The sequence below is a fragment of the Micrasema longulum genome, unplaced genomic scaffold, assembly GCF_059751315.1.
Source record: "Micrasema longulum isolate JH-2025_06_02 unplaced genomic scaffold, ASM5975131v1 h1tg000908l, whole genome shotgun sequence".
NCBI lineage: Eukaryota > Metazoa > Arthropoda > Insecta > Trichoptera > Brachycentridae > Micrasema > Micrasema longulum.
In genome coordinates this window covers 57213-82289 of record NW_028278099.1, presented here as the reverse complement: position 1 = coordinate 82289, position 25077 = coordinate 57213, and the positions used below count along the sequence as shown (strand labels likewise).

Sequence of the window (25077 nt, the reverse complement as noted above, 5' to 3'; positions counted from 1 at the left end):
GTCCACTTTACACACTGCGTAAGTATATTTTCTTCTCTAAAATGTTCTCAGTCTCGTAATTTGTGATTTCACAATATATTTTATGTTTTTTATACAAGTATCGTAATGTGTAAAAAACACGAATCGCAGCTTTACATGTGTTCAAGGATAAGGCATTTTTAAATTAATAACTTATCAGAAGAATGTAGGTGGTAAGGGGTAAAGGATTGCGTGATAAGTTTCGACACTCATTATTAAGGGTTAACTGGTCTCTAGTTTCATTGATTAAATAATAAAATGTCCTGCAAAAAGGAAAACCAACCCCATTAATTGAGATAATCAATTCTAAAGCTTCTTTTAAAGACAAAGAAAAATATAATTTGTATTATTTACAAAGTATTGCTACATACACTTTTAAAACTTCTGTGTGTGAAATAAATCCAGAATCCTGGACGACGCCGACGTGTTGATAGTTTTTGACTCGAGTTTTAAGAGAGACTAAAAAAAAAGAAGAAAAAAAGAGGAGAATGCAATTGAGTGACAAAATTAAATCGAATGAAAAAAGTCAGCTTCGTACTGTAAGGGTTGGCACATGCATACGCCTACCATACTTGATGTCCCGGGTTCGATTCCTAAGAAGATCGTTTTTTTTATATTTTAATCACGTCGGGGTCTGGGTAAGATCTGATTTTTACCCGTAAACCGTAGAACGTATACCCGTATTTTCTCTCTGGATAATGGCATTACAGGGATGTTTTTTTAAAACATTATAGATATACACCATTGACGTGTTTTTATCGTTTTTTTTTTACTTTTTAAAAATAAATTGTCTTAAAGGAGCAAGGATTATCAAAAATCCTAAAACGGCCAAGGTTTATCTGCCGTCTTCTAACTATTTTTGCGGAGAACAAAACGTGCCGATACAGAAAATTTATATTTGATACTCAATCTTTAAATAAAATCCAAATCGATTCAGTTTTCGGGTGTGACAAACAGAGATACGAGACCTTAATTTTGCTGATTTTAGCTAGGCATAATCAATCCGACGCGACGCGCGGTTGTCGTTTTCTCACAGTGCGTTTTGGGAGGCATCTGCGAGCGAATGACGGAAAAACTTTATTCAAATACCTATTCATTAAACCACTTTCCCGCCGCATAACCTCTTAAAATTTCGTTTTGTTTCCTTCCTCAGCTGTTCCACCGCCATGCTCTGCGCAGCGATCATGACCGACCACTGGGAACACGTCACCTGGAGCCGGCCAGCGCTGGAGACCCTGGCCAACGGAACCAACATCAAGCTGCAGTGGTATCTAGACGGGAAGGTGGCTCGGGTAAGGGCTTAGAACTATAATATACAAACATTTTCAAAGCGCTCCATTAAAATACCGTTCTCTCCAGTCACACACACATTTTTCACCTATCCTACACTAAACACAGAAGATCACTCATATTATCATGGGCGTTAAATGGTGTGCCTGTCTGGTGTTATATTTTGTTCGTTATTTCCTCAGAGTAATGATTCGCTCTTGAGAAGCCCTTTTGCTCTATAACATAGAACAAAAACATTTAAATTATTTGGTTTGGTTTTTAGTTTAACAACAAACGTGTAACGGACGGTTTCGGTTTGTGCTTGCAATTCTTGACCTGAGTACCTACGACCCGTTGTATTGCTGTAAACTCTAGCTTACATTATGAATGATAATCATATATTATTTTTGTCTGTATGGGCGACTCTATTAGCCTGTGGCATAATATTACTCTAAGGTTATAATCACTAGCCCAAAGCAACAGTGAGATATATCTGAAGAACATATTCTAAGATAATCAGACTTTAAGGTGTGCAAAGCGTCTGACTGAAGTGAATTATTTTAAGTAGATTATAAATACTATATTTTTACAAAGGTAAACTATCTCATTTCAATGTTTAATTATTTTAAAACATTACAATATTTAAGTTTGTCCAAATGTTTGTAGACAAAAAACTGGATTTCACCCCCTCGAGAGTCATTAAGATCAACAAACAACAACAGGGATTAAGAATACCTTAGAGAAGGAATATGGAAGTCTAGGCATTTACAGGGTTTATGGCCTATCATTGGCTGGTTTAAGTGGCCACTTAACACACTGTGTAAAATTCACCATATTGCCTATGTTTTAACATGCATATTTCTTTAATTCTTCAATTTGTTGATTTTAGTGAAGTAAAAGAGCTGAAACCTTTATTGTTGTGAAGTGTGTAAAATGGTCACTTAAACCAGCCAATGACAGGTCATAAGCTCTGTAAATGCCTAGACTTTCATATTCCCTTCTCCAAGGTATTCTCCAGCCCTGTTGTAATTTGTAAATTTTAAAATATACTAAATTTATTTACACATCTAAATGTGTATTGAAAAATTTAAAATTTCGGGTTTTTCACTGTAGTTAAGCACTGTAGCAATATGTTTAACTCTTAACAAGGTTGTTTTGGGTAATGCTTGAGATAAATACGCAATAATATTTTTGGTAGTAATCTTCTTATTTGGTTCAAGTGTAATGATTTATTTGTCGTTTGTTCATAAGTATTGCCCGAAAATTTTTATTGTTGATCTAATTTCGATTTTTGAGAAAGATAGGCTGGAGGTTGGGCTTATCCAGATACCAATATGCGTATAATGAGTTAGAAACTAGCTTAAATATAATCTTCTCTTCAAGACTGTCGAAATAAATCCGACCTTCTTGTCCTATTTAAAATTCTCAACTCACTCTTTGATGCGCCTGAACTACTGGGCTTAATAAAATCAAATATCCCAACTAGAAACCTCAGACAAAACTTACTCCTTCATACCGATAACCATAGAAGTAACTATGGATATCATTCCCCTATGCCCAGGATTCTTAGGTCTGCAGACAAACATACCAGTCTTCATTTCTTTGATGACAAGTTGTCTTCTTACAAACGATCACCGAATCAAATTCAATTATAAACACCTCTCTCCCACTTCCACTCCCACAAAGTCTACTATACAGGGTGTTTATTGAAACCCTGTCACGTCCGAAGCCACGATGATCAGTATGAGCAAGAAGACATATTGGCACAATAAAACAAATTTTTATAACGAATAAAATTATTTAAAAAAAGAAATATCAAAAAAAGGAAATGGTTGCTTTTTTTTTTTTTTAAAAAAAAAGAAATATTTGCGTTCTTATGATTTACCCAAATATTTAATTTTGAGGGCCATTTTCAATGAGTTGTAAATAACTCACTATTAGAAAATGGAATCGAGTTGGGGTAGAGTGGGATTCGAACCACGGACCTTTGGTCCGTGAGTCCGAGACACTAGCCACAGGACCACAACCCGCTTACTTCTGCAGGGGAGAAACGAGGAGGGGGGAGGGGGAAGTCTGACACTGCGCCGCGCTCCCCTAAATTCACCCCTGCAGAAGTAAGCAACCATTTATTTTTTTTCATTTTCTTTGTTCTAAATATGTTTTTTAATATGCTTATATCTCTTCTGGCCCATACTGATTATCGTGGTTTCAGGTATGACAGGGTTTAAAGAACACCCTGTATAACATTGTGTCTTTCTACTTTTTTTATTATTATTTTCCATATATAAATATGTCCTTATATAAATGCCCATTGGGCGTATATATAAATAAATAACAAAATAATTGGGTCTAACTCGTAACCCCTGTGTGTGAGGTAAGCATTTCAGCCATCACACCAATGCGCAATGTGGACTTATAATCCTCTTTATTGAATTTCTTTAATTCACTTAACATTAACATTAATTAGAGCTAGCCATCTGACATTTTGGGACTCGTAAATTCTACACGTTTTATCAATGTAACATGTTTATTTTGAAAACACGCCATTCCACTGTGAAATAATTTGGGCCGAGTAAAAACAGCGATATATCACGGTAAAAAAATAATTATGTCGTGTTTGCGCTGAAATTTATATAACGCCCGTTACATACAAACCCCTGGCACATCTGCACGCTAGGTTGTAAGCCTTACGCCCGATTCTTGCCGTTAAATTATGAACATATCTTATTTTTTATTGTGTTTGTGGTTTAAAACATTTTTTAAAACGTTACGAAACAGGATCGTAGTTTGTAGTACCAAATAAATTCCTCGAATCACGTGACCGACTGTACTTCGTACGATGGTTTTATCGTACTTACCAAAACGAACGAATTATACGTTTTATGAGTCATGCTTTCAGAGTTCTGCATAAAAAAACGGCACATATATTTTTTTAATCTTTAAAAACAATTATTGAATTATGCCATTTTTCTAATTTTTATATATTTATCAAAAGCAAACAAAAATTATCACATAAATTATCAAGTCCTACTGAACTGCATAAAATGCAGTTTGTCAGCAGGTGCTTCTAGTTATGTTCTAATATACATACATAATCTTATCTCTTAAATTCTATAAACATATAAAAACTCATAACTATGGAAAAAACATATATATGTATATTCTCATGTACATCGAAAATAAAAAATAAAAAATAAAAAAATGGTCAAAATAAAAACACAAAATATTTCAATACAAAAAAAAACACGTTCTAAAAGCCAGATTTTTAGTAGACGTCTTTCTCTTGAGCCATATAAGTTTTTTATGTTTTTTTTTAATATTTAATGGGAGCATATTATACATTTTTGGTAAATTGTACTCTACTGTTCTTTTCCTGTATTTATTATTGAATTTAGGGAGAGCTAGTCCATCTACACTAATAAACCGAGTATTATATACATGCTCCAATTTATTTCTATATTCAGATAGAGACGCTTTTCAATTTATTACTGTATTCAGAAAATTTAATTTAGAACAAACACACCTTGTTTTTTACTACTAATGATTCATTTTACGTACCCGTTTATGACGCACAACGCACTCCTTTATTAAGATATTATGTACAAATTAGTACAATCCTATTTCGTAATATTTTGCATATTTTTGTAAAAAAAATATTTGCAAAAACAGATAAAGGTGTGTTTTTGGATTTAGATGTTAATTGTCATTTCTGAAAAGCAAATATTATTCATAAAGCTTGAGCTGAGCATCATAACTATAAAATAATAAACGATTGCTCTAGATATAAAATAAATTTAAATACACAATCCATAATAATGCATTGTTCTGGGAAAAGTACATTAAGCATAATATTACAATCAAAGTATTTTGCTATGCAGTACTTTTCTGGTATTGCTTGTATTTAGGTCACAAGTCTGCATTCATTTAAAAGAAAAATCCCGTTAAACCTCGTGTTTATAAAAATATTACATTAACATACCTTTTGATCTTTTAGGTCAACGCTCAGCATTACTTTGATAAATATAACATGAATATATATAGTTATTTATAGTTATTTATTATATTAGTATACATTATTTCTGAGAAGGTATTATAATATGTAGGCAATTATCGATCTTATAACTTAATATTTACTGGCTTGTGGTCGTATTTCACACTTTCATTTACCATTCAGTATATTTTAACATATTCTTAAAGAAATTTACCATCTCTGTTGAAATTTTATTCAGTACTTATCTATACAAAAAAAGAAATACTGAAAAAATATATTTTTTAAAGTTTATAAAAGAGAGCTGTTAAAGTTAAGTTCACGTTAATTTAATAAAAACTGAAGAAAATATAGATTTGTAGATATATTTTTTTTATTGCCACGAATATTTTTTATTGAAAATCGTAATCTAGGCTTAGGAGGAAACTCGGTCTCACTTAACTTCATAAAAACGTATACTCGTATTTTCTCCCTGCATTATGACACTAGAGCAGTGATTTTTTCACATATTATATATTATATTTACCTCTGGCGTGTCCCTATTGTTTTGTTTTATCGATTAATTGTGCATTGTATGGCGAGTAATGATAATTTATTGTTTAATTGCATAGGTATAATTAACTGCAGTAAATCTACTTTTAAAATAAGAATTCAAAAACGATTATTTAAAAACAAAAACTGTTTATATAAACACATTGCAACAGAGTTGAAGAACATTTGAGAGAAGGTAATATAAAAGTCTAGACATCTACAGGGCTTATGACCTGTCAATGGCTAGTTTAAGTGGCCACTTTACACACTGTGTAACATTCACCATTCTGCCCATATTTGAACATCTATGTTCCTTCAATTCTTTCATCTGTTGATGTTTGTAAAGTTAAAGAGCTGAAACTTTTATTTATGCGGGAGAGAATTATCTAATTGAATTATTTCACCTTCATACAAGGCAACGCGTGAAAATGTTATTTTTTCCATTTCTATACTTCTTCATGGACCGGGTGGATTTATCAACAATATTTTGAGTTTGTCCAAATTTTCGTAGACAAGAACTGGATTCAACTCCCTGGGGAGCTGTTTATATAAACACATTACAACAGAGATGAAGAACATTTGAGAGAAGGTAATATAGAAGTCTAGGCATCTACAGGGCTTATGACCTGTCAATGGCTGGTTTAATGGCTTTATCTCTGTTGTAATGTGTTAATATAAACAGCTCCCCAGGGAGTTGAATCCAGTCCTTGTCTACAAAAAAATTCTTAAAAAAAAAAAGTTTTTCGCATTATAAATTTAAGATGTTTCTATTCACTCGTATCGAACACACATTCACCCTGTCCATTAACCCACCTTCACACCCATATACACTCACACACATATCCACATACCTACCAAAACCACACTCCACTCCCTCACGCCACGCATCCTCACATACAAAAACTCGCACACATGCACTTCTATATTTATATCTTACTGAACTGGATTTTTATAATAAAATTTGTGTGGAAAACTTATTTGGCCTTTTTTATGGTTTCTTTTATACTCTTGTATACATTTTTAATATTGCTGTTTATTTTCTGAATTAACAAAAAAAATCAACGGAACTAGGACCTTCGAAAAACCCAAAAAAGCGCTAGGTTTTATCTGCCCTCTTCGGACGTACGGCATACAAATACGATAACTATATTTTTAAATGGAAAAGGTACCATCGCAGAAAATGCAATTCTGATACTCTTTGTCAAAAAAAAAAACCAACCTAATCGATTCAGTTTTGGGGTACGGAAAACGGGATAACGAAACGTCGATTTTAGTTAAGCCTAATCAATCCGACGCCGACGTGCAAATGTTTTTCGTATCGGAGAATCATTAATTTGCATTTGCATGTTCAAAAATCTATTCATCAAAATTCTCAGCCGCTTTTTTCATACACAATTATTTCCGAAAAAAAAATCAGTTATGTCATTTAGCGTACTTTTCAACAACTGCATTGTCCACAAAAATTTGGACAAACTCAAAATATTGTTAATAAATCCACCTGGTCCATGAAGAAGTATAGGAATTGAAAAAATAAAATTTTCAGGTGTGTAAAGTGGCCACTTAAATCAGCTAATGACAGGTAATAAGCCCTGTAGATGCCTCGACTTCTATATTACCTCCTCTTAAATGATCTTCATCTCTGTTGTAATATGTTAATAATTTTTTCGACAATCTTTATCAATATTCTTCTTCTGATCCTTATGCACACTGTAGACCTCTCGCACAGAGTATTGGTGCACCGTACCACAGTGGCGAGCCGTGATTAATTTTATAGGTAATCTATTAAAAATGTTCATTAATTTGTACTACATATAAGTACTTACATAACATGTAAGTAATGTAATTATAAATGACTATTTTTTTGTAATTCTGTGAAAATCAACTCAAACAACAATTATTACTAACCACGCGATAAACGTAGTTTTATTCTACACTATTTTAATACAATACTTGCACAAAAGTTTATTAACAAATACCACAATGACATTCCGCAGATATTTACATTATGATCTGTCACTGACAGTAGTTCTACATTATCTCTGATTGACAGTACTGTCAAGACTTGAGCACTGGCCGATTTCTTTTAAAATGAATAATGCCGAATACGGCCACTGCGAGCGCCACCTGTCCTATGTGATACATAATATGTCAACGGTATCCCATCAAAGAAAAATAGTCCTTCGGAAAATCTACGTATTTATACAGAAATTTATAGTATTAGGTGTGAAAATAAGTTTTATCGGATTATTAAGAACGTGGACTAATTGTTTGCGGTTATTCATTGGCTTGTTTCGATCATATGATGTCGATATGACAAGTAGGTAGAACATACCGGGGTAAGATACAGATAGTGCAGACGTTAAGTGTACTTTCCTTTTTTAATATTAAGTTCATAGATTGTTAAAATTTGTTTAAATTTTTATTGTTTAAATTATACTATGTATTGTTACAAGAAATGTACTATTTTTTTTATGTACCGTCCCAAATGAGTTTTCTCGTACAACTCCTGGGAATATAATATCATGATATTCATGTCTTATATGTTTTATTAATAAATAAAAAAAATAAATATACCGTCTCGATATATACAGATGAACATAGCGTTCATAATCCAGGCACAGGACAGAGATAAACATGAATAAAAAACAAGTCTACATTTATAGTTTTCGGGTTTAAAAACAAATAAATACAAAACTTTTTTATCTTTGTTGAATTCATACTAAAAGACGAAATAGTGTTTATTTTTCCTTCACGTCGCAACGGAATGACCGATCAACTTGATTTTTCACATACAAGTGACATCATCATAATCATTATCATCCCCTTTCCACACCCAACGGTGCATAGGGGACTGGGTTGGTACATTAATGGCAGCGTATCTTGATCATTTTTGTTACATGGAGGTAAGATGATCAGTCTTACGCTTCAGGTACCAGTCCAGGGACTATGAAATATTCTAGTGTGAAAATATCCTTACAAATAAATATTTCATATCAAAGATGTCGGGATTCGAACCCGAAACCTCTTGCATGGTAGGTAAACGCTCTGACCATTACACTACCATCTTGTATTACTTTTGGTGCTCATTTTTAAATTTGGAGAAAAACGGACACAACTTATGTTTACACTTAATATTTGCATTTCTTACAAGAAAGTAATTCCTGTATTAAGGTTAAGTATATGTGATTAGTTATACCGCAAAATGCAAATTAGAATCCTCCTTATTTAGTGAAATTTTATGGAGATTTCGTGATATTTTTCCCCCATTCCATCAACGGTTTCGTGACTGCTACCATCAAATCTTTAAATATTTTTCATACACCAGGGCCGCGATAATAAACGCTATCTTTATCGGTACATATTTTTTTTATTTCAAAATATTTTCAGGGAACAATAACAGATAACTGGACATACATACATCATCATCATCATCAGTGGCGCTACAGCCCGTCATGGGCCCTGACTTCTTCCAAAATATGTCTCCATTTCTCCCTGCACCCTGCGGCTCTTCTCGAGTTCGTCAGACCGATTGCTTTAATGTCACTTTTCACACTATCCGGCCATCTTAATTTTGTTCTGCCTTTGTTTCGTCTGCCTTCCGCAATGGTATAAATATTTTATTTTTGAGGTACGTTTATCATTCATTCTGTACGCACGACCAAACCATTGTATTCTTCAACAATATTTTGAGTTTGTCCAAATTTTTGTAGACAAGGACTGGATTCAACTCCCCGGGGAGCTGTTTATATTAACATATTACAACGGAGATGAAGAACATTTAAGAGAAGGTTATTTAGAAGTCTAGGCATCTACAGGGCTTATGACCTGTCAATGGCTGGTTTAAGTGGCCACTTTACACACTGTGTAACATTCACCATTCTGCCTATATTTGAACATCTATATTGCTTCAATTCTTTAATCTGTCGATGTTTGTGAAGTTAAAGAGCTGAAACCTTTATTTATGCGGGTGAGATTCATCTAATTGAATTATTTCACCTACATACTAGGCAACGCCTGAAAATGTTATTTTTTCAATTTCTACACTTCTTCATGGACCAGGTAATTTATCAACAATATTTTGAGTTTGTCCAAATTTTTGTAGACAAGGACTAAATGCAACTCCCTGGGGAGCTGTTTATATTGACATATTACAACAGAGATGAAGAACATTTAAGAGAAGGTTATTTAGAAGTCTAGGCATCTACAGGGCTTATGACCTGTCAATGGCTGGTTTAAGTGGCCACTTTACACACTGTGTTACATTCACCATTCTGCCTATATTTGAACATCTATATTGCTTCAATTCTTTCATCTGTTGATGTTTGTGAAGTTAAAGAGCTGAAACCTTTATTTATGCGGGTGAGATTCATCTAATTGAATTTTTTTTATTACTTGTAAATAACCTTCTCTTAAATGTTCTTCATCTCTGTTGTAATACATTGTATTCTTCTTATTTTCATAAATTGTGCAATGTTTGGTCGGCCATACAGTGCCTCTAATTCACGATTAAACCGTCTCCTATACCCTCGGTTATGGTTGACAGCACCAAATATCTTCCTTAATATTTTTTTTTCAAAGACTAATACCACGTTTTCATCTCTTTTGGTCATAGCCCAACATTTGGCACCATATGCAACGACCGGTCGGAGAAGAGCTTTGTAAATAATGGTCTTAATTTTTCTAGCGAGCGATTTGGATCCCAGATGTTTAAAGCAGCCATAATAACATATGTGTTCTGCCGATAGCCGTGCTCTAATCTCGGTGCTATAATTGTTATCATTAGTCATTTCAGTACCTAAATATTCGAAGGAGTTGACATTGCCTATGTGGTGTGACCCAACGTCAATTGCCTGCTATGCATAGTTTATTAGTGACTTTCTTGCTAACATATATTTAGTTTTAGATGTATTTATTTTGAGGCCCATGTCACTTGCAGCCATCTCTAGCTTTAATAAATCATATTGTAATCCCTTGATTTACATACGTAGATAACATAAATAATATTAAACCCGTCACCTTTTTTAATTGTTCACAGCATGTTATACAAATTGTTAACTTATAAAAGTAATAAAAAACTACAAAAGCTACAGAAACATATTTTTAAGAAAACAAAACTGAAAACAAAAAAAACAACAAACACTTTGAAGGAAGAAAATTTATGTTATAGTCAAACTCTTATTAAAAAAACGATGAAAATAAATGAAAAATACATCAAAGTGAGCGTAGAAAAAAATACATTATGCTTATTTGTAAAAATTACTTAATAATAGAAAATAAAATCTTTTTTAATTGACTTGAGGAATCCCCAAAAATGCCTATATCTTTCGCGTCGCATTTATGAATCTTATTTTACTCCCTGTACATGCGAGAGAGGGAATTATAATATCCTGCATTCGAGGAAAATTACTGAACTCTGAAGATGTCAGGATTACGCAGGTGACTGCGTAATCCTGCGAAAATTAGTGTGTTAGTTAATATTGCTAGTGAGTGACATTTCGGCATGATAATTAAGAACATCGAGACGGTATAAAGTAAAATTTAGACGTTATTGTACGAAATGTACGAAAATGTCTATATTTGTATGAAAATTAAAAATCTCTTCATCGATAACCTGTTGAATCGTCTTAATGGTACTGGAACTTGGCAGTTTTGTTAATCGAAATGCATAAAAATACTTTTGATTAAACTTTCCTTTATTTCTCTCACAAATTTAAAAGTACAACAGTAACAAACGGCGTAGATGTCGACTGCGAAGATAAGGCGTAAGAAAGTAGGGGAACTGAGGTCCGTATGCACAGACAGAGTAATACGGCGTTCTATCCTCTCCGCCTACCCCCACGGGGGAACGGTGGTGGTGTATTTTTCAGTACTTCCTTCCATATCCCCTCTATCCCACCTGCTGACAAGCCTCAAAATAGAGGCTAGCGGGTTATTCATTTAAAATAAAAAAAATAAAGCGAAAATCACATTTAAAAATAAAAATCCATGTCGACTCTAACGGAGATTGAACCTCTGATCTCAAGCATGGAAGGCAAATGCTTTAACTAGTACACCTCTTATCGATTGCTCAGTTATTCGTTTTGAGTAATGGCTGACCAAAGTTTTGATTCATCATAAAAAATTAGAAAACTTTTCCATATCTTCAAGTCGATACGTAACATCTTCTACCTAATAAAACTAAAACAACTATATTTTATTTTATGTAACTCAATTATAACTTATGACATAATAGGATGGGGAGGCACTAATGAATCGATATTAAAACCTCTCGAATCTGCTCAAAAATCAATCATTAAAATAATTTTTAAAAAGTCCTTTAGGTACCCCAGCGTCAAGTTATTTGAGGAATTTGAGATCTTAGATATAAGGCAATTATATATTTTTCAAATCCCAAAAGGAACACTCCCACACTACCAGAAGTCAAACTAGAGGATGGGTCATGAGGATGGGTCATGAGGTCTATCACAAACTCTGAATTCGGGCAAAAAAAATTGAGATTTCTGGGGCCCAAAATGTTCAACATGTTACCAAAAGATTGCAAAACCATGACCCGGATTCAATTTAATAAATTTGTAAAAAAATGGCTACTGGGTTTAGGTCGAGAAAAATCGGAAAATTTACTCAAAATACATTCGTAAAAAATAAATTCATATTGTATAACTGTATAGTAAATTAACCCGTAGGTAATAACGTTATTAATTATTTTTTTGCATAAAAATGTCTGCCTTAAAACAGGTAGTACCTAGTTAGGCAGACTAGACATGATCCAGAGAAATCTATTACCTAAGTGTGTATATAGTAGGTAAATTAATTGTTATTTTTGTTAATAAACTATGATTATTATTATTATCTAAATTTATTTGTAACAAATTATTCAATATAACATATAATATGTATTTATTTACGTGAAATATATACACAATTGTTACTAACCGTTTTTTGTTACTAATACCGGCATGTTGCCAAAAATGTTAAATAAACTCGCCATCAATAATTTAACTACGTATTATCAACTCTGTATATAGGACTTATTCCCATAATTTACATGTCGGACACATTTCTTTTGTTGACCTCGTTTTAATGTAAGTAGCGTGTAATTTACAAAATAAAATGAATAGTAAAAAACTTGTTATATCAAATAATGTAATTTTATTTTTATGTAATAATTTACTGGATAAAATCACTTACACGCTTTTATAAAATTGCTTGTATAAGAATCGGATTAAAACGAATTACAATTATTCTTTATGATTAACATTTTCATACATTTTTTTTTTTTAAACTTATTGATTCCTCAAAGATTTTAAATTCCTTGCTGCGGTTTCGTTCCACCTTTGTTTTGACCATAGAATTAAGAATAGTCCAGAAGGAGCGTAGAATCATATTTGAATACATCGGACTGTGTCCAATAATTCCCCCACTATGCCACACTTTCACCGCGCGTATTCGTGATGCCGCCGCGTAATGTTGCACGATGGGAAAAATATAATTGTTACACAAATGTAAGGTAAAAAAAAGCAATCAGTTAATTTCTCTAAAATTTTACTGTGCACGCGGAAATATTGATTGACACAACAGAGTAGATAAGTAAAGGGTTATTTAATAAAGTAATTGAATTAATAAACTTAAAATAAAAAATAAAACAAATATTTTTATATCATGTCAAATAATATTTGATGTGTAAAAGATAATGTCGGTCAAATGTCCACGATAGAGTTGTTTAATCCGAGAGGGTAAAACGATTTACTACCCTCTCAACACTAACGAAATGTTCATTTTGTTTCTTCGACAATCTGACAGATGGAAAAATAATTCAATTTTTAAGTAATGCATTTGTTACATACACATTTATTTGCTAATTACACATGAAATGTAATTGCATCATGTTTCTTTAAGATCCTAGCAGTATTCCATACTTTAAAAGGACATAACACGGCATAATTTAATTCAAATCAGGAGTTGCGTACTGAACGACGTTAACAAAGAACTAATGGGTCCAAATGTAAACCTGCTGATTTATGAGTAGTTTAGTCGCCTTCTGTTTGATGCGCGTATGCGGTTTCTGGACTATTCTTAATTATATGGTTACATCATTAGAATCGCAGAAATCCGCTCAAAATTTTTGAAACATATTTTACGTAATTCTCGATTTATGAAAACAGCCTGTTGTAGTTAAAGTTTTTTTTAAAATATTTATAACTACATAAAAAAAATCACATGTTATGGGTGCCTTTATATTTTACAGAACAATGAGACATTAATCATGCTTCATGCTTTATGAAAATATGAAAACATTGTTAAGGACCTACCTATTTCAAGTCGAAATGCCTTGATCAGTTGCTGTACTAACACATTTCTAATGTGTTTCTAATGGATGTATTTCGATGTGGAAATGATAAAATAATATCGAAACACGTTAAATAGTTCAGTTTTATTGCCAAGTTAACCTCCAAGGGCTGTTCGGTTAGAAGCGGTGATATGAATAAATCGTACGTAGAGACTTAATTATAGGTGAATCAATATTTAAAGCTCTCGATTTGTGATTTTCTACTTGTTCCAAATACTTCAATTGGTACAAAATAAACATGAACACTATATAAGTCAACTGACTTAACAAATAATATAAGAATCGATTGAAGGTTTTGTAATATTTTCGAAAGCGCTTCTATAAAATGAGTTCAGAGCCTACAATAATCAGATATATTGTCACATTTCTATACCTAATGCATGTTTTCTGAAGCAGTTAAAAAGTTTTTTCATCTCCCTGGTTATAATAAAATAATTGAATGAATTTTAATCGTCGATCACTTATAAGTCATTTATAATAAATACAAAAAATGAAGTTTTCACTGTATTATTTTTGTTCAATGTTGTTGAATATTTTGTAATCCTCGTCTAGGCAGATAAATAAAATTGAAGGTGTGAAACAGAACCAGAATCCTGGACGATCAGAACAACGAATCGAGTGGAGAAAATTTCACACCGTAGTGTAGTGGTCGGCACATTTGCCTACCGTGTTCCCAGCATCCCAGAGATAGGGGTCCGAGCATTAATTTCTGGCATGGTCTACTTGGAGCATATATTTTAACGTGTTTTTGCACTTCAATATTTCACTGTCCCTGGACTTATTTTGGAAGAGTAAGATTGATCGCCTTACCTTTGTGTAACATAAGATTGAGATACGCCGCATTTGGTGTTTCAATGCAATGACCTATTCTCTATCAGGTACGATTAGGGGACCTATTTTGACGAAAACGCTTTAGATTTTTAAAAACTCAACTTTAAACAATATTATATGCTTTTTAATATATAGATAATACTGTAACGCACGTTCTTTTTTGTTTTAAATGATATGACAGGTCAACAAGAAGATTAAACTCCGCAAGGGTGAAACTCATAAAATACTCCCTTTCGTGTAATTTGGTCGAGCTAGTATGAATCGAATATTTAAATTCATGCTTGCGTTTGTTATTGACATGATGTCAAAACAGCTTTACTTATTTGTATCTACCTAAACATGAACGTCCATATTTTTATTAGTCTTGTATTTAGCATAATCCTCGAATAAATTTATTTAGTCCGCTTCGTCGTGCCTAAAATGTATTATGTATGATATCCCGGATTAGGTTTCTGACAAGGCTAAAACAAAACATTTTTTTTAATTAAAACTAATAATTTACAATTTCACAAATTTGTTTATTAATTTAATTTCTTACAATTTAAGAATTAACAATGTATTTCTCACTGAAAAATATTGCCCTGGAATGCATGAAGAAATAGACTTTTTCATTTATCAAAGCAATTATTAGTATGACTGCAAGCGTGCAACGATTTAATTTACGTCATTTTACGGTATAATAAATCCTTTTCTGTTCTTTTTTTAAAACGGTATGTTTTCAAAATAATATGTCCATGTTAATAGTTTTACCCCTAATCCCAAGCACAAGAACTCTTTTTCACATAACCAAATGCTAATTTAAAAAAATTGGGATAACTTAACACACCTTATACTTAAAGTTACAGCTTCGACGAATGGTTTCATGTTTGTCCCACGCATTAAACTTTCAAGTGGGTAAATTATTGAAATACTTGTCTTTTTTGCAAAAAATATTTTCATGTTTCATAGAACGTACTTTTTTTAAGTTTTCTGGGTAGTTGCAATTATGTTTACATTGACGCGAATCGAGCCTGGTAATTTTCATATACTTGATTAGTTTGGCGTGAAACAATCATAATATTTTGTAAGACACTTAATATTCATTTTAAGCTAATTTATTTTATTTTATTTTTATTTTCTTTTATTGAAATAAACGGCACTTAGAGCTTTTTACATATTAGTTACAAATACAATTAAATATACATACATGTAAGCATAATTATAAGTAATACAGAGCATTTAAAACAATATTATTAATTAACAAATTAAGAAAGTCTAAAAAAGATAAACTATATAAAAGAATAAAATATTACCAGTTATAGAATTATCGATAAAAAAAAGATAATTTGGTATTAGAAATACTTTGAAGCAGTTTAAAAAAAAACTAAGAAAACAATTTTGAATAACATAAAAAAAAAATTAAAAATATATGTATTATTTTTTAAAACTAATACTTAGGTAAATAGTATATATTTATGTATAAATATATATAATAATGTTAAAAGAATTATGAAGATAAATATTTTGTACTTATAAATTAATTCAAGAAAAGAAATGAAAAAAGAAAAAAAAAACACCAATAAAGAAGTTTAAAACAATTCTTAACAATATTAACAAATAGTTACCCAGAACTATTACCAATGAAATAAAGAAGAAGAACCGTTCTATATGCTATAAATTTATGTTTCATCTATAACCACTATTCGTCCTGTATCAAATTCTTTGCGTTTTGTTTCAGCGTAAGTTTTTACAATAATATTGTATTCCGTCTCGAAATTAAGGAAGTTAAGTGCTACGAGAAATTGGATGCATAAAATGTTTTCTTACGCGTGGAAAAAAATAAAGCTTTTAATTGTACCGCGAAGTCTTTTGAAAATGTTTAAAAAAAAGAATAAAAAAGAACTACTTTGACACGTCACAGTTCAGGTTCAGGATCAGGTGAACACGTGTTTAGAATAGCCAATCAATTATGTGTTGTAATATATTTACTGTTTTCGGGTGGCCATGTTTAACGTGTTTTAAAAGGGTACGGGGTTTTCTTTTTAAAAATCTTACTGACTTTAGATCGCGAGTTTGCGGGCAGGGGCGGTGTAAAATTACAAAACTTATATTTTAAAAATCATATTAATAAATAAGTATATAAAGGTAAAAAGTATTTATAATTTTTAATGTAATAAATATAAGACCTCCTTGGTGTTTTTACTAAGATGAATTAATAAAATATTGATATTACGTTGGACGTACGATAAGTAGGTACACAGAACATAATGGCGAGTCGTATTGACGATGTTAATTTATAATATCTAACACACAAAGGGTTAGAAACGCCGTAAATGTATTGATTTTAGTATTATTATGAAGTAGAAAATATGCATTATCGTATTCAGAATAGGTGCTTTCAGGAAAGGTCACATATTGTATCTATTGTTTCCATTTTCAAACTATTCATAAAATAACAATACCCATTTTCGCTATTAATTAACTAGGAACGTCAAAACTTTTGGAAATAATGGAGACTTCTTTATCTCGTAGAATAGTTTTCCACATCGACGGTGATCTAGAAATAACACGTATTATATAAAGAACATATTTTACAAAAGTGGATTTGAACTCATTTTAAGTCTTAATTATTATTTTCTGATATTGATGGGTATTGAATAAATTTTATGGTGACAATTATTTGTATAATGAGGCGACGCGGCCTACATAATTGCCTCATAACTGTGTATTTAGGCAAAACTCTAAAAAAATAAGGTACGACATATTGCCAGATCACTAAAGATATCAAACAATTAATTGTATTAGGGGAGGGGGGGGGGTCATAACGGGGACTTTAAGGTAAACTAACAATAAAAAAATGTTAAATGTACTTTTGATAATTATTATTAATCATGACAATTCTGCTATACATTAAACAAAAATTTGCCATATATTTAGGACAAGCAACCCCAAGAAAACTCATATCCACAAAACATAATATCCGTAGTAGGGGCTGTATGGGGTACATGCTTAATATTGCATTTGTGGGTGCAATTTCAATCACTTCGATATTTTACGTGTGTGTTATATGACCATCCAAATGCAGCAATACATGATTTCTCGGCGAAGAACGAGAAAATCGGGTAAACTGATTGAGCTTGGTCAGAAACGTCATTACAATATGACTTTAAAATAATCGACGGGTTCACGCGACGCTCCAATGTGGTCTGTGATACGCTGTATAGTTGTGCTACTTTTCCGAACCCTGTTGTTTCGTTTAAAACTGCATATATGGCATCTTTTACGCTTTCTCCCAATCAGTTACCTTTCGTAGATTTTTTCTTATATTTTATTTGTATTTGTACCGTATTATTACCTAAAACAAATAGGTCATATACCTTCCTTAATCAAATGAGTAAAGTGTACGGGGCACAATGAGATACCCCATTAGGGGTATAATGATGTACTTTGTACCCGTGTCCCCGTTGTGCCCCTATTTCTTGTATTTCTTTCTAATAGTCCTCCTTACTAGGAAAACCTGTTCTGAGGAGGACTTCTTCTGGTAAAAAATCAATGTATTATATTAATGTAAATTTGAGCTTTACTAAAGATAGGGGGACCACGGGGACACGGGTACAGAGTACCTCATTATATCCCTAATGGGGTATCCCATCATGCCCCGTGCACTTTACTCATTTGATTAATGAAGATATTATACTTATTTGTTTTAGATTTTATTAATACGGTATGAATATAAATATAAGGAAAATCTACAAAAGACTAATCGGGAGAAAGCGGAAAAGAGGTCATATATGCAGTTTCAAACAAAACAGCAGGGTTTGGAAAAGCAGCACAACTATACAGCGTATTGTAGACCACATTGGAGCGTCACGTAAACCCGTCAGTTATTTTAAACCCTTGATCTTTAAAACCACAGCAGAATGTAATGATGTTTTTGAACAAGCTCAATCTGTTTACCCGATTTTCTAGTGCTTCGCTCAGCAATCGTGTGTTGCTGCATTTGGATGGTCATGTAACACACACGCAAATTATCGAAGTGATTGAAATTGTAGCCATAAATGCAATATTAGGCATGTGCCCTTTACTGCCCCTACTACGAGCATGATGAGTTTCCTTAGGGTTTTAAAAAAAAAAATCTAAGTTTTTTGATTAGTTATTCGAAAATTAGTGATATTAAAATTATATGTAAATTATTTTTTTACATATTTACTAGAGCAATTTACATTGAATTATTCAACAACAACAACAAACCATCACGCCGTTTCCCGTAAGGGTAGGCAGGGAGGATTGAACGCCACATCACTCTATCTTTGCATACAGATCTCGCTTTCTCTACATTCATACATCTTCTCATGCACGCGCGACGATTATTCCGACTTTTGTCATGTCCATCTTCAAGTATTTGTTGGATTTGGCCATGTCATGTTTTTCTCGGTCTTCCTCTTTTTCTGCATCCATCAACATTCGCATTGTAAATATTCTTAGCCGTTCTTTCGCTGTCCATTCGTTCTACACGTCCAAACCATCGCAGAGCTCTTCTCTTGATTTTGTCGATAATGTTTGTCTCAGCCTTACATAAGGTACGGATCTCAACATTTGTGCATCTAGTGTACATAGTTTTACCACACATTCGCCTGAGAGATTGCATTTTGACAGCATTCAGCCTACTTTCATCCCTGTTTTTCCAAGTCCATACTTCGCTCCCACACATCAGGGTCGGGACCAGGACTCCGCTGTGAACTGCTAATTTTGCCTCTTGCTATTTATAAAATAGATTTATTGAGTAGTAAAGGTATACATTCACATTTTTTAATTTTTGCTGGTGAATCATCTAAACTGCCTAACTAGGGATAGTTTCCCCGTTCTAAGGAAGTAAATAATGTATTTTATAATATAATATAAAAAAATATTAATATTTTATTATTTTTATTTGAGTACACATAATAATATGCCCATGTATGATCATGATATATTTATTATGTACCTTCTTATTTACTTATTTACTTATTTCTTAAATATGTTTATATGATAAATTTTTGTAAAAAGCAGATTTGCCGTTTATGTTAATAAAATAAAAAAATAAAAAATACCGGTAAAACCAGAAATCAGCTTACGTCCTTCTACATCGGACAACAATTTCTCTGACCCCCTTCGACCTGTACATATTAAAAATGCAGCTAACACCTTCCTCGGCCTGGCAATCCCACCAACTTCCATGAATCTGGGATAAGGTCATATATCCTCGGGCCTATATAGTATTGCTGCCTTAAAGCCAAAACAAATATGGTTTAACCTTAGTGGCGTTTTAAACCAGGCAGCGCGCCTAGATGGCTCAAAATTAGACAGCGGAGAGACTATCACTCCCTCTCACTTCTGTTCAATGTACTTCATAGTCCTAACGCTCCTATATACCTGCGTGAAAAATTTCAACGCTTATCAGTTCATGGTTTACCTCTTCGTTCTCATTCTCAAGGCACTCTCTTAATACCCATACACAATTCCTCTTTCTTCTCAAACTCATATAGTGTCCATGCGGCTCGACTGTGGAATCATCTCCCATCCACCATCAAAGATGTTACTACATTATCTCTGTTTAAATCACGTCTGAAGAAACATCTCCTTCCTCTTCCTTAATCTCTCCTCCTTTCCTTTTTCCTCTTTCCTCTTTTTTCCTTTTTCCCATTGAGTAATAGTTTTGATTTAAGGTAATTTATAAACAAATACGTTTATTCCTATTTTTATATATTTTTACCTTTTTAATCTTTTTTTTTCTATTGAATATGTTCTGTAACTTGAATTATAAAAATAAAACTTTTATTTTATTGGTTGGTTGGAAGAAATTTTCATTTGGCAATAAGCCCGCCTATGTACAAATAACATTATGTACAAAAAGTTAAATAAATAAATAGATGCATTTTAGAACTCTTTTGTATAATTGTAAAAAAAACGTATACATGTTTAGGTACTACCATAAAATGATTGTTGAATTGTTTAATCGACTAGTAAGCATCGTTTTAGTTCATTTATTCATATTGTCTTTTTTTAGGTAATGGACAAGAACCAACAAGAAAGAATATTGAGAAACACCTTTCTCGTTCCCATGAACGGAGGCATCTGGACTCTCTGCGTCTCTCTATCAGGTCGAAATAATCACGTTTATTCTTTTCAATTTATCTAGATAAAAAAACGTTTGCTTCAAACATAACAGGTAAAAAAAAAAACACCATGTTTTGAAAAAATGCATATGATGATAATTAATTCACCTGTTTCTGTGGCCATGAGGATGAAGAATTCAGTTCTGTGTATGAAAAAAAACCAAAATCATCGACGAGCGTTTCCGACTCGATGGCTGCTCTCGGGTAAAAATCCCGAATAAGGTAATCGGGTGGAGGTATATCTGCCTCGTTGCGTACTGGTCGGCGCGCACGCGTACCATTCTCAAGGTCCTAGGTTCGATTCCTGGCAGAGCGGACGTTGATTTTGAAGTTTGTTCAAACTGCAATTAGTATCTGAAGCACGGGATTGATCACCTTACCTCGACGTAACAGATGGTCGGAATATTCTGCGTTCGGTTTACAAATGCAGTGCTCTATGTACTATTGGGTGTCGAAAGATGACGAATAATGATGATAAATTATTAAATTTCATTGACTTATGGGTACTATGAAAATAGAAATATATCTAGTACCCTCTTCAGCGGTATACATAATAGGTAAATATCACATACTACGAATACCGATAAAAATATATGAAATAGATTATGAATAATTAATTGTATTTTCAAAATCAATATGGATACTGTGGAGAAATGTTTTCATACATCAATGTAAAAAAGAAATTTAATAAAAATACGTTGCTAGAAAGATGCGACGTGTTTGGCCTTGGTTGTTGTGACGTCAAGATTCGTGATATTGTTATGAATAAATTTCAGTGGCCAGGAACAAATAAACATGAATCGTGACATATTAGGGGCGTGGCCAATGTAATGACCGTTTTTGCGGGAATACAAAATTACAAATTTAAAAGTAACTTTTATGGTACTAATAATTAGCAAAATTTTTTTTTTTACCAGTCAGTACTTCATAGACCTTTATCACTTTAAAAATGTACAAAAAATATTTTATTTCCCTATTATGATACGCTACTACTCAGACGGTTGTGATTAAGTTAAAAATATTACATTTCCATTGTAGATGAGGAGATAATGTTACTGTCTCGCGTGGGGTTCCCGAAGGCCCACTCCTGTGTCAACTACCTGGCGGGGGGCACTGAGGGAGCCCGCGGGGAGGAGCCCAGGAGTGACTGGCAACACAGTAAGATATTTAATATTTGTACAAATTATTTTTTTGATATAATTTGCTACAAAAAATCTTGAAAGCTTAATTTAACCGGTTAAGTACCAGAAGCGCGTTAAGACGCTCTCCGTTTCCGTGCTCCGAGAGCCGGGCATACAACGCATCGAGGTGAAGAATTCCGAACGAATTTGTTTCGTAATCTTGATGAAATACCAGGACACGAGGAATTAGTAAAATTTTCGACACCACGAAATTTCATTCGTTTCATTCGTTTTGTTCGTTTCGTTCGTTTCGTTCGTTTCGTTCGTTTCGTTCGTTTCGTTCGTTTCGTTCGTTTCGTTCGTTTCGTTCGTTTCGTTCGTTTCGTTCGTTTCGTTCGTTTCATTCGTTTCGTTCGTTTCGTTCGTTTCGTTCGTTTCGTTCGTTTCGTTCGTTTCGTTCGTTTCGTTCGTTTCGTTCGTTTCGTTAGTTTCGTTCGTTTCGTTCGTTTCGTTCGTTTCGTTCGTTTCGTTCGTTTCGTTCGTTTCGTTCGTTTCGTTCGTTTCGTTAGTTTCGTTCGTTTCGTTCGTTTCGTTCGTTTCGTTCGTTTCGTTCGTTTCGTTCGTTTCGTTCGTTTCGTTCGTTTCGTTCGTTTCGTTCGTTTCGTTCGTTTCGTTCGTTTCGTTCGTTTCGTTCGTTTCATTCGTTTCATTCATTTTGAATAAAATGCAGACACTCATGCACACACCAAAAATTTTTTTACTTAATACAATAATTTAAATTACCTATGTTCAATATAATAAATGTAAAAGAAACGAAATGAAAAAATATTTATATAATAATAATAATAAAGTTATATGTCTGCTTCTCTCAAAATGTCTATAATTGTTGACCTAAATTTACATACATTGTCACAAAAAATATTAGCCTCGGTAAATATATTGCTATATTGGTCGCATATTCTAGGTATTGTAAATAGTTTCAAATAGTTTGTTGACGCGTTTTCTGTGTAAAACAGAAAATTTCGTCTTGTCGGTATAGATGGCACACGGAATGGAAGTCTTTCTAGTAGGTTAGGAGAATCAATTTAATTATTTATTAATTTGAATATAAATAACTGGTCCAACATTATTCTTCGATTTTTAAGAGAGTTTATTCAAATGTACATGTACACTATAGTCCTTAAAATGTAACATGATTAGAATGACAGTTTTCAGAAAAAGTGACGACATAACTTTTGTAGTAACGTCAAAGGAGTTATTTATATTGACACATGAAAAATCATTTGTATGTGGCGTGTTAATTTATTTTTTTAATACAATGCGTGAAACATAAATCACCATTAATATATAAAATCAGCTTTAAAACTAAAAGAAATCTAAAATAAACCTAATTATTAACGACGTTCTTACAAGGTTACATCATTTTGCAAAAACGTTAGAGATGGGACAAATTGATCAATGTTAATTGATCGAATAAAAAAATAATTCCTTTGATGTTGTTAATGAAAAAAGTATAAATGTCTCATTTTTTGGTAAATAATTGTGTTAAACACACTATAATAGGCTTGTTTTTGCGTTTTTTATATCAATTTTCGGAAACAGAGTTTCATGATTGCATAAAATAACTGATAAAATCGATTTGATCAGTGATCAGTAATTTCCCATCACTAATTAAAGTCATTATTATCAAGCTATATTTTAAGGACTATAATGCCTAAGTTTCACTTCATGCTAGAAATGTTATTTTCACTGAACTTAAACTTTAAGATACTAATAAATTAGCTTTAATAGAAACACGAATTCTAAAAACTTTCTTAATATTTGTATGGCACGGCCATTTAAAAAAATTAAATCTCATGCCTGTCATTGGTCGAATAAAATGGCTGATGGATATTGCTATGTTTGCTTCCAAACACTATTTTCAAACCATCAGAAGTATGATTTAAAACTACATTTGCAACTCAACTCATGATTTTTATAAAATAAAGTTGATAAACTACAGAATGACATGACAATGACATTTTGGAGGTTGCTATCTTTGCTTCCAATGCCCTAAATTGTGTGTGAGAGAAAGAGGGTGAGGGTGGGTCAGGGTGTGTGTATGAGGGTATACATTAGGGTGTAAAGTATTACAACAATGTTTGAGTATGTCCAAATGCTTGCAGACTGGCTGGATTTCCTCCCTTATTCATATTCAAATTAATTTCAACAGGGAGGGAAAACATTTTTTAGAAGGGAATATGGAAGTCTAGGCATTTGGACATACTCAACCATTGTTGAATTAACTACCTGGTAAAAGAAGAAGTATAAAAATTGGAAAATTGTTGTCAGGCGTTGCCTAGTAGGTAATTTGGTTCAGCCGGATGAATCTCACCCACGTGATAAAGGTTTCAGCTCTTTTACTTCACAAAAGTCAACAGATGTAAAAGTTGAGGAAATGTGGATGTTCAAATATGCGCAGAATGGTGAATGTTACACAGTGTGTAAAATGGCCACTTAAACCAGCCAATGACAGGTCATAAGCCTTGTTAATGCCTAGACTTCCATATTTCCTTCTCACAAAGGTTTTCCCTCTCTGTTGAAATAAATTTGAATGTTAATTGTTATAATATTGTTTATATTTTATTATTTCGCCGCGGCGTTATTCTATATTTCTTTTCTTTGTGTTATAAAACAACATATTATTTATTTTTTGTGGATAGAAGAAAGTACGTTTTATATTATTTTTCAATTTACAAGCACTTTTAAACTTGATTTTATAGTGAAATACGCGAGTCTGTACTCGTTTATTTAGTATTTTTTTTTTATTATCTAGACCTAAATACGATGTCTCCTCAC

The 25077-nt window shown here is 32.6% G+C and overlaps 1 protein-coding gene across 1 annotated transcript in view; it reads left to right on the top strand.

Moving 5' to 3' along the window:
• LOC148278223 (uncharacterized) overlaps positions 1–25077 on the top strand; it is a 43199-nt gene that overhangs the window by 11881 nt on the left and 6241 nt on the right. Inside the window, exons 2-4 of the mRNA XM_088231738.1 lie at positions 1172–1310; positions 21010–21103; positions 22157–22276. Of these exons, the coding sequence (XP_088087864.1) occupies positions 1172–1310; positions 21010–21103; positions 22157–22276 (353 nt within the window). The remainder of the gene's footprint in view (positions 1–1171; positions 1311–21009; positions 21104–22156; positions 22277–25077) is intronic.